Genomic DNA, 17,001 nt, shown 5'->3' with positions numbered 1-17,001 from the left:
GGGAAAAAAAAAATAATGCAACTAACTAGGCAAATACCAGAGTTTCATGCACAAATATTTTATATTTTTTTTTTTTGGCAGCCTTGCTTTGCATCCTGAACGTGTGTTGGTGGCAACAGGTCAAGTTGGGAAGGAACCATACATCTGTGTGTGGGATTCATACACTGTACAAACTGTGTCTGTTCTGAAAGATGTTCACACACATGGTATTGCTTGCTTGGCCTTTGATTTAGATGGTCAGGTATGTAATTAATATTCTTTTTTCAAACACTTGAATAAATTATTTATCTATTAGAAATCTTGTCACATAGTTGTTTTTTTTAAAAAGGCAGTGTGTTTTCTCAGGTTCTATTTGCTTATTCTCAAGTTGAGGAAGATCAAGTTGCATTACTAATGAATGCCAAATATTTACATTTGAGAAGAAAATTATAACTTCAAAAGCTTTTTGAATAGAGATGAGGTGGTAGGAAGGTTCTTGTGGTCTGAGGGCCACAGTTCAGAGTTAGACCAAATAACTGGAGACATTGGACTTCCCCTGTGCAGGGGCATGTCTTATCACAGAGTGATTGGTAGCCCTCTTGTGTTACTCATCTTGGACTCCTTCAGGCACTATCCCTTCTCTGTCACATATTTTGCACTCACTGGTGGCTCTCCACATTTTGATTGTTTGTTCAGACTCATGTATTCTGTGTCTAAGAGTCAAGAAGAAGGTTTCATTGGATTATAATTTTGTGGCTTTTGAACATTTTCTGAGTAGTAAATTTGTCTCAGAGCTGCTACCTATAAGGGAAATTGTTTTTACCAGGCACTAGTTCCTCTAAGTAAAGAGTTTGTTTTGACTGATGTTTTAGAAATAGAAAATGTAATGGTTATATTTACATGTTAGGTAACAACTGAAAAGGTATTAGCTGAGAAAATCCTTTCTGGAGATGTGCTTTCCTGGTCTATGAAACACTTCTTTTCCTTCCCACTCAGCCTTGCAATGCGATACTCAGATTTAGCTCTATGCTCAGCTTCTTTTGCTTGCTAAAAAGGTCAGTGCCTGGTAGTTACTGCTGTTTTCTCAAGTGAGGATGTATTGTAGAGACCAGTTGCTGTCCTTAAGAGGGTAACAAGAGGACATGTTTTCTCTTGAACAGGAAGAAAAGCCTACCAGTAACTTGTTTCTGTTAAAACATGTTGTAATTGTTGTAGGAAAGTTCTGAGTTCCTTGAAATGACCTCTCACTATTCAGGCAGTCAGGTTCTAGAGTCAGCTTCTTTCTGGAATATAATTTCTACTTATTGTGTAAACTCGTGTCACTCACTCACTTGAATGGCCTTCATAATTTAAGGTCAAGATACATCAAATTAAGATTTAAATACCCTGACGTTTCAAAGATGGAATAGAAAGGTTAGATTTTGTAGTATTAATAAATAGGAAGCCTGGGTAGAATTTGTACTTAACTTGTTTATTTTTATTCTCATAATCTTGGAGCTTTTCAGACAGTAAAGGAAGTCTGTTATTTGGAATAGGTTTCTGTCTTTGGGAGAAATGATTACAATTCAAGTTTGGAGTTTGTTTTTGCTTTTACAGAGTCACTGAATAATCAATGTAGAAATTGAAACTAAATTTTTCTTCAATGTGCGTAAGTATTAACTGCTGAACAGTGAAAATCTTTGCCCAAAAGATATGAAAAATTCCATATATCAATGTCAAAATGTCACAATTCATGCAAAAATGGAACAAAAATACTAATTTTCTTTAAAAATTAAGCTAAGTCACTCAGCTTTTTTTTTTTTTTTTTTTTAAATTCAGTCCTGTTACTCTTTCTGTTGAGAATTTCTATAGGAAAAATAGCATTTTGACTGGTTAAGAGATAGAATAGAAGTGGCTGGTTTAGTCAATCATTTGTGTCAAGAAATCTGTGCAAGGTGTCTTCACAGTCAAGACAAGACAGGCTGCAAAGCACAGGAAGATCTAAAAATTCTATTTTTCTTGACTTTTTGAATAATCTTTTTTTCCATCCTCATTTTACAGTGTAAATGGCTTCAAGCTCTTTTTGAACAATAAACACTTCATGAAATTATGTTTGGGTCCTTTTAAATTTTGGTTTGAGAAAGGATTTGGAAAGAAATATTTACTCATATGTGTCTTGAAGAATCAAACAAAAGACTTTTAAAATGTTTAATTGTTTTTGATCTTTTGTTTGTTTTCAAGAAGATTGAAGAAATATTTTTTCTTTGTATCTCTTGACTTATAAAAGAAATCCTAAATTCTGCAAGTTACATGTAATTAAAGGTAAACACATACAGTTTCATTAAGTTCAGTGATTATTCCTTTTTTTGCAAGTGTCTCCTGACCACAGCTTGCCGTGTGTGCCATATATAATTTTATATATATCTATTAAACTTTATTGATCAGAAATACGTTGTTATCTAAGAAGATCTTTATCTTAATGTTGTACCTGAAAATATGCATCTTTGTAAGCTTTGGTGTAAAATATAGCTTATGTTTTCTTCTATATCAAAATGGAGCTATTGCTTCTATCTGAAATAAGTTACACGTTTTTGGTAACTAATTCAAAATAATGGCTTTAGATTTCATTAATATATTGAGTTATTTTTATTTGTTTAATTTGGACACTTTTAGCGTTTGGTCTCGGTTGGTTTGGATTCGAAAAACACAGTTTGTGTATGGGACTGGAGAAAAGGAAAGTTGTTATCAATGGCTCCTGGTCATACAGACAGAGTAAGTACAAACTAAATAGTCTGAGCATCAGTGTCATTGTAGTTCATGAAACCATGTCTGTATATATGTCCTAGACCTCTGTCTGAACAAAACCCAATTTGTTTTAGAAACTGAATTTGTCTAAAAGTTGATATGCATAAAGACGTGAAGATATTTTAAATGTGTGGATTTAGTTCTAGAATAAAATGTGTAACTCAATATTTATTTGTATATGGTTTGTTGAGACTGAAAATATATAGAAGTGCAGAATTAATGTACTTCTTAGACCCTAATCCCCATATGGGAAATCAAAATGCAAATAATTGCTTAGATTTTTCTAGTCTGTAAATGAACCTTAATGCTGTTTTATCATGTGTTTTAATTACTCTAGGGAAAAAAAAAGACAGAATTATATTTGGTATATACTGAAATTTCAGTATGGAATGCGAGGATAAAAAAGTCTTTCCAATAGATCCATTTAAAACATTTCAGACTCCATGTTAGTTTGCTAGAAGTTTTTAATGTTTTAACTGTCCTGTGCTAGAAAGGCCATCTCTGTTGACATCCTTTGGGGTTTTTTTGCAGATATTTGATATTTCTTGGGATTTATATCAGCCAAACAAGCTTGTCAGCTGTGGTGTAAAACACATCAAGGTAATGAAATAACTCATCATTCATAAAATAGTCAAGCTGCGCTAATATTATAAGGCATTAAGCAAAATAGCCATTTCTAAATCACTTCATGTTGCAGTTCTGGAGCTTGTGTGGCAATTCCTTGACCCCAAAACGTGGTGTCTTTGGCAAGACTGGTGATCTCCAGACTATCTTGTGCCTCGCCTGTGCAAGGGACGAAGTGACGTATTCTGGTGCACTGAATGGAGATATTTATGTATGGAAAGGAATCAACCTTGTACGGACAATACAGGGAGCACATGCTGTAAGTATCTCTTTCTAAATTAATACTGAATGTTAAGTAGATTTCTGGAAAGCCGGAAAGAGCAACGCAAGGTCACCTTGTCTGTGTTTCTAAATGGTTTCAATGATACTCAGGATGTCATACTGGAATATTTTTTTAGAGCAGTATACAGATTTGAAACATGAAGACATGTCAGTGAAAGTTTAACAAACATTTTCCAAAGTGTTTGGTAATATTTTCCTTTAATTGAAATGTTTTCTATGAATAAAAAGTTATTATAATTTTGCTGTGTATATTTTAATTACATTTTCCATGTTATTTTAAAACATATGGGTTTGTGATTAAAGTAGGCAGCAAAAAAACCTACTTTTTGGTTTGCATGTTGATTTGTGCATACTAAATTGTGAAAATCCTCATTATCTCTCAATTGTTAATATGCAGGATATGAGTTCTAATTGTCCAAGTATCACTTAAAAACAAAGCCAACCAGTTTCTGGATGGTTTAACCTATGAAACATGAAACTGCTAAGTGCACTTCATGAAGCTGTATGATTTGCTGGTTGAATGTTAATTTTTGTTTTGAAAAGCATTGTACCTTCTTGATAATGTTTGAAGTTCCAATCTTAGCAATATAACATGGTGTGAAAAAAACAAGCATATGAGTTCTGATATGGCAGCTTTGAAATTGTAGATAAAATTATTACCAGTAAATGATTCTTGCTTGTAAGAATGTGTTTGATTAATTGGCCTGTTGGGCTGGGTGGCCTGACATTTGTAACTGAAGTATAAGAGTCACTCTGATTTAATCAGGTAGAATGGAGGGGACAAAGCGATGAATGTTATGTGTGTGGGAGAGATTGCAGTCAGTTGTGGCAGGCAGACTCTTGGTTTACCAAAGATTTAGAAATGCACATTCAGGATGACTGTGGCTTGTTGAATGAACTAATTCAAAAGTGATTGGAGTGCTTATTCTGTCAGTTGTATAATGACGCTGTCTCTGGTTATGAACAAAGATAAAGTTATGAAGAACATCTGTGTGTGAAACATATCCCAGACTATATTTTGCATTTGAGATTTCTTTATCTACATAGAAGTGTATGTATATATAAATTTAAAAAAAATACAGATAAACCCAGAGAAGCATACTGTCCTGTATGCATCTGTAGAAATATAAAATATATTCAAGAGGGCCCAAATTATGAATCAGGAATTATGAGGAGGAATTTATGGTGTGGAGTTATGCTTGCTCCATAACTTCAGATCTGTTTCAGTTTTCATAAAATGTGTTCAATATCGTTCTGCTGTTTTCTGTGTTTTCCTGAGATGATTGGACACTGCATATGCAGATCTCGATTCCCAGAGGAAAGATTGTACTTTCTCCTGTTGAAAACTGATGCCAAAATATTCTCCTATCCTGTTGATCTGTAGGAGACAGCTGTCCTGCATATTAACATAATTGTTACTTGGACTATTTAGACTTGCAACAGTTTATTTCTCAGAATGATGCAGTGCTTTTGAGCTGTTTAAGTATAAAATGCCAACTGATAAACATAAGATGATGAGAGCTTGTTGCTCCATTCCCTTATGTGCTATGTCAGTTCTGAGTTGACCATAAGATCAACTTTGAAGTGCAGTAGCATCCTTATCTTGAGTAACATCAATCAACAGAGCTCAGATGACCTTGGAGTAGGTCTCATCTAGCCTTCTATTTTTGCCTCTGTCATCTAGGCTCAATGGACTGGTACTTTGCAGTTCTGAAAATTAAGTGGGAACACTTGTTCATGTCTTTGAAATTCATTTTTACAAGAGATTAGAGTTACTACAAATCTCATGGACTTTAGGGGAAAAAACCCAATAAAACATGGAAACTTTTTTCCTGCAAAATGAAACCTTGTTTTTCAATTAAAAATTATTTTAAAGGATAATATTGACAGACTACTCTAAGTCCACCATATGGAAACTTGAAATGACAGTGTCTCTTCAGCCATACTAAAATAATATAATGATATTTTGTGCCTACTTAATTTAATAAATTAATGTACTTAATTTTATAAATGATAAATTATGTCCTTCTTGTCCAAAGGAAATGGAAGTGCAAACATGATGTATGGTGTATGTATATTGTTGAAGGAATGGTGTGCACGTAGTAGGGAACTGATACAAATTTCTCTTCAGTGTGCTAGTGTTTGAATTGTCATCCCTGCATACCTGTTCATTGTCCTGCCTCATTACTCCTCAACAGGTGTGATGTAGACTGCAACCTTGTTGATGGAAAATGTCTCATTATTTGCATAAATACCATTCTTTTCTTGCTGCATAAACAGCAGATCTCTGAGATACTGGAAAACAGTTTCTAAAGCACGTTAGTGATGTGGAGAATAGTGCAACCCCAGATTTATTAAGTTATTATTAAGACATTGTCTCTATTAATATAGAAAACCTGTTCTTTTCAAAGGTTGGTTCTCTTTGTTGTGGTTGCCCTATCTGAAAAGACATTTTTCATTTTAAGAATAATTCAATGTGAAAAATAAGGCATGGTCTCCCATTATGAGCAACCAAGGAAACAGAGAGCAACTTTAACAAGCAAAATAAGACTTCTTCATTCAGACATATTATCTGGTTTCTGTCATAGCAATACTAACAGAGAGGGAAGTAGAGTTTCCTGCAGATTTCCATCTGAGTTTGAATAGAAACAAAAAGTTGAAAGCACATAAGAGTTGGAAGACGATTAGGGAGTTCACTTGAAATAGAAGTAGGAATGAAATGTAGGAAAAGAAGGAAATGAGCAGGGTTTAGGAGTAAAGGCACAGAGTTCATGTGCAGGGAACAATGGATAACAATGGGAAACTTCAATTCCAGATTTGCCTCCTAAATATTAATCCTAGTAATGAAAATTTTAAAGGGGGGAAAGAAAACAATAACATGAAAGCATGTGTAAATTCACTGACCATGGTAATACTCCATGAGGTTATTTGTAGGTGATGGATCTGGTTCTGGAAAGTAAATAAATACCTTGACTAATAAAAAAAAAAAATACAAACACAAAAAAAACCCAAAACCAAAAAAAACTAGTTGTCTCATTTGTGTACCAGTGCAAAGAACAGATTATAGAATCTTCCACTAACCACTTTATATGTTCTTATAGTCCATGACTATTAAGATATATACAAGATGTTACTTGGATATTAAAACAAAATTGTATGCTTAGTTAAAACACTGTGTGTTTTAAAGATTCTTGTATGCTATGCTTTTGTCTTGCATAGTAAATGTACATAAGACGCTTTCTCAGCAGATGAATAATTAATTTTGAGATAGTCTTTCAGAGGTACACTTTAAAGTTGTGTGGATTGATGTCAGAAACTGAGGTTAAATAACAAGCTTGAGGTTAAATAACAGGCACTCTGTTAAAACCATTGCACGCCTATGTCAGTTGGCTGGATACTAATTAAATATAGATGGAAACAATATAATGAACTTAAATGAATGGTTTTAAACTGGTATCATGTACCAACACATTAAGTCATGCAGTATTTTCTCCTGCTGCTTAGGCTAGTCATTGGTTTCAAAGGTAACTGTTCACTTTTTTTAGCCAAAGGGAGTTATATGGACAACTGCATTAAATTTTTATAGTAGTATGCACATTTTTAAACTGTTTCCTGGATGATTTGTTAGACAGGAAGATCACATTTCACAGCAATGTCCTCTGTAAACTCACTGACACCTCTCTGAAATGTTTGCAATCTGTTTCCTTACTGTGCAGTATGTACTGGGAGAGACAATGTCTCAGGGTGAGTGCCCAGCGTGGGAGTTGCTTTACATTTCTGTGTCCTGTCGTGTATTTGGGAGTAAAAAGGAGGCACTGGAGTTATTTTTGGGTTGGTATAGTGTCTCTCTTCTCCATGTTGCTCAGTAGTAGTCAGTTGCTCCTCAGTTTCCATATCATCTTCCAAGCTTGGTCCTAATTATAGCTAGCTGCAGTCATCATGAGTTTCAGGAATTGCATAGTCAGAGTGGTGGACTTTATACAAACAACTGCATTTAGATAAACTGACACTTGATTTTTGCACGCTGGGGACAAGATCGATTGAGCAGCAGTAGAAAACCATAAAATGCTTCAGTATTGAGTCCAGGTATTCACTACTTGGATTCAAGTAGTGGCTAAGTATTCTTGCAGGAGGGATCATCTTTATCAAATTCTTCTTGTACTTCTCCAGCTTTCAACTATAATTTCTGGTAGATCTGGGCATTAATTTTTTTATTTGCTCTAATTCAACGATTTTTTTTCTTGAATTTGAGGGAACACAGATGTGATACCAGCTGGTTATGTTGGAAAATCAGGAAATATCCAGCATTCTGAGAAAATGTTCATAGATTTGAGATATTATTTCCAGAACTCTCCTGTTCATCAGGAAGTGCAATGAAGAATTTATAAAAGAGTAATGCAGTCTGTATGCCAAGCTTCATAAGTTTCAAGATGGAAGTCTTTGATTTACACCTTTTATTTTCATTCAGAGCACAGTCTTTGTGGCTCACATTCAATTGGATCTACCAAAGTCAGTGCAATTGTTTGCCTTTCATTACTACTAGAGGGTTTTTAACCTTCAAGAAACAAATTATGTTGATGACAATTTCAGGCTGAAGGATTAAAGAAACATGAAGACTCCAAAGTTGATTTGCATTAACAATCTTGTCAGGTTTTAAAAGGAAGGATTTAATGGCGGATTTACTGGCCAAGCTACCCCAGTAAGGAATCTGTCTTTTCCCCTTTAAGTGTGAGCCTCACAATTGTATGAAATGTTGCAAAACTCAGCTTTTTCCATTAGATACTTACAGTTCCCATTAATGAGGATCATTTTATAGTTTTCATCTTGTTCTCTTATTCCAGTGGCACAAAAACTGAAATGAGAGTGTCCTATTGCATTTCAAGAGATTGAGCAAGCACATCTGCCAAATCTCCTTGACAACCACTATGTCCTTTTCAAGATAAGGATATTCTGTGGAATAGAAAGCAGATTAATGCTGGATCCACTTGATCTTATCTTCAGAGCATTCCTCCAGCTCCCACATTGCCAGATGTCTGATTATTTTTTTTAATACTGACTAATTAAATAATGGATTTTGGAAAGAGTTAATTAGAGAAAAGAAAGTAATTCTATTATCAAGATTGCATTCCAAAAAGAGCTTTAAAAGACTTAAACTTGGACAGAATTCAGCATATGCTACAAAATGAGCTGAAATTCCTCTAGACTCATTTATTTTCTGTGGCACCTAGAATCATAGAATCACTAAGGCTGGAGAATGCCTTCAAGATTAGAGTCCAATTGTTAACCTGGCACTGCTGTGTTCACCACTAAACCCTATCCACAAGTGCCACATCCCACCTGTTTTGGAACAGTTCTAGGGATTATCCCTCTAGGACTTTCCCTGGGCAGCCTGTTCCAATACCTGGTAACCTTTTTAGTGAAGAAATTTTTACTAGTATCCAATCTAAACCTTCTCTGGTGCAACTTAAGGCTATTTTCCTCTCATCCTGTCACTTGTTACCCAAAGAAGAGACCAGCCCTGGCTACAGCCTCTTGTCAGGCTGTTGTAGAGAATGATAAGGTCTCCCCTGAGCCTCCTTTTCTCCAGACTGAACACCCCCAGCTCCCTCAGGTGCTCCTCATAAAGCTGCTCACAATAGTAAAGCTTAAGGCAGTAAAACAGATAGACACATGGAGAAAAACAAATACCCTTTGTGCTGTTTTCAAAAACCTCTAGGCTTCTAAGGAAACAAAGGATTTTCAAGACATTAGAGATAATGAGAGTTAGCCTCCTACTCTGCTTATGACTTAAAAATTGCACAACATTTCTGTTTAGACATGTACTACTCCTGAACTTGTGGCTTTTCATGAAAGTCTCCTTCTTGAGAATGGACATGACATGCCAAAATATTTGAAGTTCTGTCACCTAAGTCTTTCAGATTTCATTGTCATTTGACATTCTAGTAGGCTTCTTTTTTTTGTGAAAGCTGAGAGTTTTCTTTTTTTGTAACATGAAAAATTATATCCTTGTTACCTGATGCTAGAGAAGCAAGAACAATCTATATTTCATTATTACCAGTCCATTATGATATTTTTCTTAGTTGTAATTTAAGAAGAAAAAGCATATTGCTAGGAGATAATAGTAATGAATACTCCAGAATTTTCACAAGTCACATTGTATCCTAATTTGCTCTGTGAGTGTACACCTCTTTTTTCCCCAAAAAAGTCAATCTCTCCTTTACAAATTGCTTTCATCTTTGCAATTAATGTGTTTCATTACTATAACATCTGGACCCTATCTAAAGAACTGTTGGAACTTTATCTTCACTTCTTTAGAAAACTGAAATTTAAGACAAATATTATAGAAGATTTGTGTATGTTATTAGCTGGTCTACTTTCTTTTAGACAGGAATTAGAGACAGATTTTCTCTTCCATTGTTTCAAACACTCTCATTTTCTTTTGTCATAGCTGAATATTACATACTTAAAATAAATATAAAGCAATTTTTTTTACTTCTCATGGACTTGCCAGCTAAAGTAGATTTGCTTACTGAAATGTGTGAGTTATTTCCAAACATAAGGTTAGTGAATTGTGTAGGTAATTAAAAAAAAAACAATAATGTGAATGCCATTTAGATATGTATTATGTTATATCAAATATAGTGGCTATGTGGCTATAGTATTTTTATTTTAATGCTACATGTATCATCTTTGCCTATTTGTTGTCCTAAAGAAAACATGTATCAAATAAATTGAAGAAAATGGGTTAGATTTTGTTTCCTGATGTTTGCCTTTAAATTAATAATTTATATTAAATTTTCAATGGTGTTGCATGGTCAGTTTTTCTTAAGTTTTATCTAAACTTAAATTTTAGATCAATCTTCCTAGGTTTAAAAAAGAAAAAAATCCCAGTTGTTTTTTGCATTGTTTTATAGCAGCTGAGTACTAGCAACAAAGGCCTTAAAGCAAGCCTAATAGAGATCATGGGAAATCTTCATGGTGACATTTATTAGAATTGGACCAGGTCCTAAGGCAAGAGGGTATGAAACTAAGTTCTTTCTAGGGATGAGAAGCAGCATCACTATGATGATCATCATCAGAAGGAAAGTGTTCTTGCAGCAATTCACTTTCTGTTTATCACTGGTGATTAATTCTGCTTGTTTTGAGTGAGTTTCCATTTCTGACTTTCTCATATTTGAAGCTTGTATTAGTTGCATACTGGTTTTCTCCGATCTGTGTATGCCGTTAAAAGTAATTTTCTTCTCTCTTTAGGCAGGTATTTTCAGCATGAATGCATGTGAAGAGGGGTTTGCCACTGGTGGCAGGGATGGCTGTGTTCGCTTGTGGGACTTAAATTTTAAACCAATTACTGTGATTGATCTCAGGGAAACAGACCAGGGGTATAAAGGTAAAGAGCATTTTGCTGCTGTCAATATACCAATAAGATAGGAAATTAATCAGTGTTTTGAACAAGAGAAGACTTTAAAAACCCAAAGTGTTGTTTTATGTATATTGCCTTGAACTATGCTAGAACTAGAATAGATAATGCCCACTAGTATGAAGGTCACAGTTACTTTTACAAGCAGTACATGTGATTAGGATGTAGACACAGATTTAATTTTTTAATGCACATTGTTTCTAGAGCACAGCAGTTTTTAACAGAATTTGAGGCATTGAGATCTACAGTGTAAAACAATGGAGTACAACAATTTCATTTGCTAGTTATCCAAATTTTTATTAAAACTATTTGGATGTTATCTACAGTTTTGTGAAACTTAGAACACTACTTGTAAATATGACTTCAGTTACAGTTTATGTCGTGCTAAAACTTGACATAGAGTGTTTCATATATTGTTGCTGTAATGATTTAGGATAAGAGTATAGTACAGGCATGTACTGAAGCACTAGTGTCACTTACAATATTGCTTTTGTTGGCATTTGGTTTTCTTCACCCCCAGTCACTTTTGTTATTTTCCAATATCTTGCCAGGGATTTGAAAATGAGCTAGAATGTCTGATAGCAATGAGACACTCAGGGTCAATACATAACTGATTACAACTGAAGTCTTTGTATGGTATAATTGACATGGCATTCCCACCAAGATTGTGAAGTATTGCAACAAGATGGAATACATTTCACTTTAAATATGCCCTGCATATTTAGAGTGGCTCTATTTTACATTTAATTTACTCAGCTGCTGCTTCTGAGTTCTGATGGAGCATGGAGCTGAAAGCTGTTTCATTCTATTTCATTCTCTCAGACTTGTTCTCACCTCCAGTTGCCTCCTTTACTTCTGATGTAACAGACTGTTACCATAAACTTTTGCCTTTTCAAATGCCCATGACAGAGCAAGCAGATTTTTAAAAAATCTTATATTGAATAAAATGAGTTTTCTGACTCTTTTCCCTTCACTCTTTTTTAATATACTTCTATGACCTGTCCTCTTGCTCGTTTTCTTAATTGCATTTTCTGCTATTTCACTATACCTCTTGGTATACTCTATATATATCCTCCAAGTAGTCATGAAAAAGTTTACGTTCCAAGGGCAAGTATGCCACTATCTTGAAATAGATAAAAAAAGTAAAAGAAGTAAATCCAGGAATAAGAGAGGGGATATAGATACTTCTTGTCATTTTCTTGCTTTTATGCTTTGTCTTTTGCTACTTTACCTTTGTTTTGCAAGTTCTGAGGATGCATCTCGCAGTAACAATCTCTTCCACAGGTCTCTCTGTAAGAAGTGTTTGCTGGAGAGGAGACCATATACTCGTTGGGACACAAGATAGTGAAATTTTTGAAATTGTGGTGCATGAGCGTAACAAGCCTTTCCTGATAATGCAGGGGCACTGTGAAGGAGAGCTGTGGGCTTTGGCTGTCCATCCTACAAAACCCCTGGCCATGACTGGAAGCGATGATCGATCAGTCAGGTTAAATTTTGTTTCTTTGTTAAACTGCATACAGTTTTAGACAATCAACTCATTTTGCAGGTAACCTAATTGAAATGTATGCATTTTAAAGCTAGTAAAATGTGGCATTGATGTACTACTCCTACAGTTAAGTTATGCAGGAAATGAGTGTTCTTCAGTAATAAAATACAGTGGAAGTATGTATTTCCCAAACCTCCCCCATATATGAAATTTGAAAACATTTTGTTTAGGCTAACATTGAGCACTCAGAGATAAGTATCCTTTAAGAATTTCCTTTTCAGGAGTTAAGTTAAGCATGCACAGCTTGTGATGAAAAAAACCTGTGATGAAAACTTACACATTTTACTCTTACCATATTTACTTTTCCAAATGCTGCAAATAAATTTTTAATGTGTGAATTTCATCAAACCTGGTCCATGCATTGTAAACAGAATATAAATGCTCAGAAAGCCTACTAAATTACTCCTTCCTACATGTTCATCTTTATTTTTTTTGGTCAAAACCACCTTTTCTTTCTTATAAGTTAAATGTGGTAGTGTTTTTGTTAAATAGCTTAAATGCAACACAGGCAAATAAATAATTCAATTATTAATATTATTATTACTCTCAAAATCCAGATATTATTGTAAATAATAGATGTAATCTACCTTGTTATAAAAACACACATATTTGAATATTCTTAGTTATAAGGAGTTATCAATAAAGACTTTTTAACAGGAAAAGTTGTTTATCCCAATCAAAGTCTTTAATTGTTATTTAATGTTTCTGACTAAAATGATTAGCAAAATAGTGGAATTTTTGCAGGAGTGGTCTAAAAGTATGTATTGTCATATCTTATTTTTTATATTCAGAAAATCAAAATTAATCATTAGTGATATTCCCACCTTTTAAAATATAAAAATATTTCTTGCTTTATACATAATTCACACTTATGTTTTAGATTTTCCTAGTGGAAAATTATTTTCAATTTCTGGGCTTCGTTTTGTCTGTGACAAAGCTGCACAGCCATTTTACATTTGAAACCATCACTTTATTTTAGAATCTGGAGTTTAATAGACCATGCTCTGATTGCCCGGTGCAACATGGAGGAGCCCATTCGTTGTGCTGCCGTTAGTACTGATGGAATCCATCTTGCTCTTGGAATGAAGGATGGCTCTTTCACTGTGCTTCGAGTCAGGTATGTTACAAGACTTAAAAATAGATATGTTATTAATATTTTGATCTCTTGTGCCCATGCATGTGGTCACTTGTGTTTTTATTTTAAATTGCGGAGGGTGCTCATATTTTTTAAATGTGTGCTACGTATGTTCATGTTGTTGTACAACAACCCATTTGAAAAAGTATCCTGATCTATTTGCAGAGAGAGGCAGTGTTATAGGAAATGTTTTGCTTCAGGTTTTAGATTTATGAATTATCTTTGAATTGCTAAAAAATACTGCCTTGTGCTGCTGTGATCCCACAGTTTTAAAGGGTAGATGAGATTTGTGTTTCATGCCAGTGAAGTTTCCTTCCATGGGTGAATAAAAATCTCATAATCTACTTGATGAAGTTTTCTTGTCGACCCAGCTTGAACAGTTCCTTTTTTTCACTGTCCTTCAGCCCAGTGAAGCACCTTCTTCTGTCACTGTTTCCTTCCTTTTTTTCCTCCATGAAGCCCTAACCAACTCTAAAAAAAGCAGCGTTGTGTTTGCACACAGGATAGTTAGGTTCAATATATAATTTCACAATCTTGTTCAATTTTTAGACTGGGAACTTGGCAGTGTGACGAGGCTCTTCTCTACTTATGACATGCTTTCTTTCATACTACAGAGATATGACTGAGGTTGTTCATATCAAAGACAGGAAAGAAGCTATTCATGAACTCAAATATTCTCCAGATGGGAATTTCCTAGCTGTTGGTTCCAATGACAGCTCTGTGGATATATATGGCGTTGTTCAGCGATACAAGAAAGTTGGGGAATGTATTGGATCCTTAAGCTTCATCACGCATATGGATTGGTCTTCAGACAGTAAATATTTACAGACCAATGATGGCAATGGAAAGAGACTGTTTTACAGAATGCCAGGTAAGATTCTGGGTTGCCTTCATGCTATTTGTTACTTATAACAGAAATAACATATAGTGGCTTTGTTAAAAAAAAAGCCAAATGTAAATCCTGGTTCAAAGTACATTTGAGTAAGTACAGCATTTTTCTGGCAAAGTTCCTGAACTATTTTTATCCTTATATGTTTAGTCTCCTTTCCAATGTATATTTTTATACTAGAGATGCTGCCTTATAATTTCTTTTGTTTCTCAAAAATAAATTTTTTCTCCCACTTTTTTTAAAGAATTAAAATGCAGCATTTAAATTAAGTTTTCCAATTGCTTAATAGACTTGGATATTAAGTAAATTATCATTTGAATGCACTGCATAATTTTTAAAATATATGGAATAATCAGTGCATTGCAGCTCAGAAGGGGCATTTGATTGTCTAGAACTATGAAGCAGACTGAAGAATTCAACTTAAAAGAGCTTTTACAGTGGAGAACTTTGTGATAACCCCATTATTGCAAGTTTTTTCAAGACAATTTTCTTGAAAACTTGACTGAAGTTTCCCATAGTCTTTAAATAATTTCTATCAAGGTAGTTCCCTCTGTAGAGCACATCTGCACATATTGCTATCGTAAAGCTTGAATTTTAAGTAGTCTTTATTAGAATATGCCAATGGCAGTATTTATCCCAAGGCTTGACTTCTGTCTGTTGCATACACTCTTTACATAATACACTGTAATAATATTCTTCCTACTCATCTTTATAGGATTTATATTTGTAGTGACTGTGCATTATCACCACTTTTTATAATGTCTCTTCATTCTTAGACAACATTTATGCTTTGCACTGTACATTATTTACGGAGTTTTGATGCTTTTTATGACTCTCTGCTGAAGCACATAATTAATGCTATGCACATCTTTGATTCTGTGCCCTGAATGCAACAGAAGTTGTGTAAGAAAAGTTAGTGAGAAGTTAATTAGACAGTAACAAACAGACAGGAGGAGGAATTTGAAGTTATATGGACAGCTTTCAACCTGGAGTTTCTTCATATGTTAGAATGCCTGGATTGTGGAACCTTGTTTATGAAAAAAAGTTTATTGAAGTCAGTGGAGTTACAGGAATCTCCCAAATATTCCAAAATAATGATCAAATTGTGTAACACTTGAAATTCCACAATGAATCAAGGAGCTTTCAGTTGTCTGGCACAAGACCTGCAGGACTTGGATATGGATATAGACAGTACTGTTAATCATTGTTTACATGGATTAGTGATTGAAAGGCTGAGAAGTGGATTGTTGTCCTGCTCACCTTCTGCAGGTGTGTGTTCAGTCTGACTCAGCTTTCACCTTTGCTTGCACTGTTCTTGCATTGATCCAGCCCTTGGCTTCTGGCCTTTCCAGAAAACACAGAATCTATTTAATGGGCCCTTGGTCTGATTCAGTTCCTCAGCTCTTACCCCGTGGGATTGGATCAGTCTCACTACAGATAGAGCTGGTGTGAAGTAATGTAACAAGGATCTAAGCACAAAATTGGTGGTTTTAGTAATTTGCAGTGGCCAGATATGAGTTCTTCAGTTTTTGCTCTAAGTAATCCAAGTTCTACAATCATTCAGCAACAGAATTTTTTATGAACTTTATCTTAGAAAGATTACATGTATTTTTGATAAAATTAAAAAAAAAAACCACAGTCTCAAGCAGATACCAAGAAATAATAAAAAACTATAAAGTGCCAAACCTATGATCTTCTATTAAGTAGTCTTTAGAAGTCTTCTTACTGATACTGTTGGTCATAATAGGCAATACATGATCAGGGCCATTGCAGAAGTAATTTTTTAATTCTTTTGTACTTGGATTTGATTTTTAGTGAATGTTTTATAATGTTGCATTCTTGAAAATTGCATGAGTGAATACTGAGAAATGGCTCCTTATTTTTTGCTTAGGTGGAAAAGAAGTAACAAACAAGGAGGAATTGAAAGGCATTCAATGGGCATCATGGACCTGTGTTTCTGGCCTTGAAGTTAATGGAATCTGGCCCAAATATTCTGAAATAAATGATATAAATTCCGTGGATGCGAATTTTATTGGTCAAGTTATGGTTACAGCTGATGATTATGGAATAGTAAAGCTCTTTCGATACCCATGTCTAAGAAAAGGTAGTTCTTTATAAATTCAATTATATGCATGTTTTTAAATTGTGACTATTCAAGAAAAATGTATTAGAAGACTGGAAAATTAAATGGTCTTTAATATCACTTTTTTTTAAAAAAGAGTTTAAAAAAATGAGGGAATACCAGCCTTTAAAACAACACCCAAACCATTAATTTAAGTACATAAAGGTTGAAGACATTTCCTAAGACCTATCCATGATATTATAGCCAGCATTAAAATTAAATT

The 17,001-nt window shown here is 34.3% G+C and overlaps 1 protein-coding gene across 3 annotated transcripts in view; it reads left to right on the top strand.

Annotated features, from left to right (window-relative positions):
• Positions 1-17,001, top strand: part of EML5 (EMAP like 5) — a 98,559-nt gene that overhangs the window by 19,380 nt on the left and 62,178 nt on the right. For all 3 annotated transcript variants that reach the window (XM_085580628.1, XM_077783994.2, XM_085580627.1), the window contains exons 2-10: positions 82-241; positions 2,632-2,730; positions 3,295-3,363; positions 3,461-3,646; positions 10,921-11,056; positions 12,371-12,572; positions 13,612-13,749; positions 14,382-14,638; positions 16,548-16,760. In XM_085580628.1, coding sequence (XP_085436754.1) covers positions 82-241; positions 2,632-2,730; positions 3,295-3,363; positions 3,461-3,646; positions 10,921-11,056; positions 12,371-12,572; positions 13,612-13,749; positions 14,382-14,638; positions 16,548-16,760 — 1,460 coding nt within the window. The remainder of the gene's footprint in view (positions 1-81; positions 242-2,631; positions 2,731-3,294; positions 3,364-3,460; positions 3,647-10,920; positions 11,057-12,370; positions 12,573-13,611; positions 13,750-14,381; positions 14,639-16,547; positions 16,761-17,001) is intronic.

The sequence above is a fragment of the Lonchura striata genome, chromosome 5, assembly GCF_050655825.1.
Source record: "Lonchura striata isolate lonStrDom1 chromosome 5, ASM5065582v1, whole genome shotgun sequence".
Lineage (NCBI taxonomy): Eukaryota > Metazoa > Chordata > Aves > Passeriformes > Estrildidae > Lonchura > Lonchura striata.
Note: the sequence above shows the minus strand (reverse complement) of the source record. Positions and strands in the feature narration are given on the sequence as shown.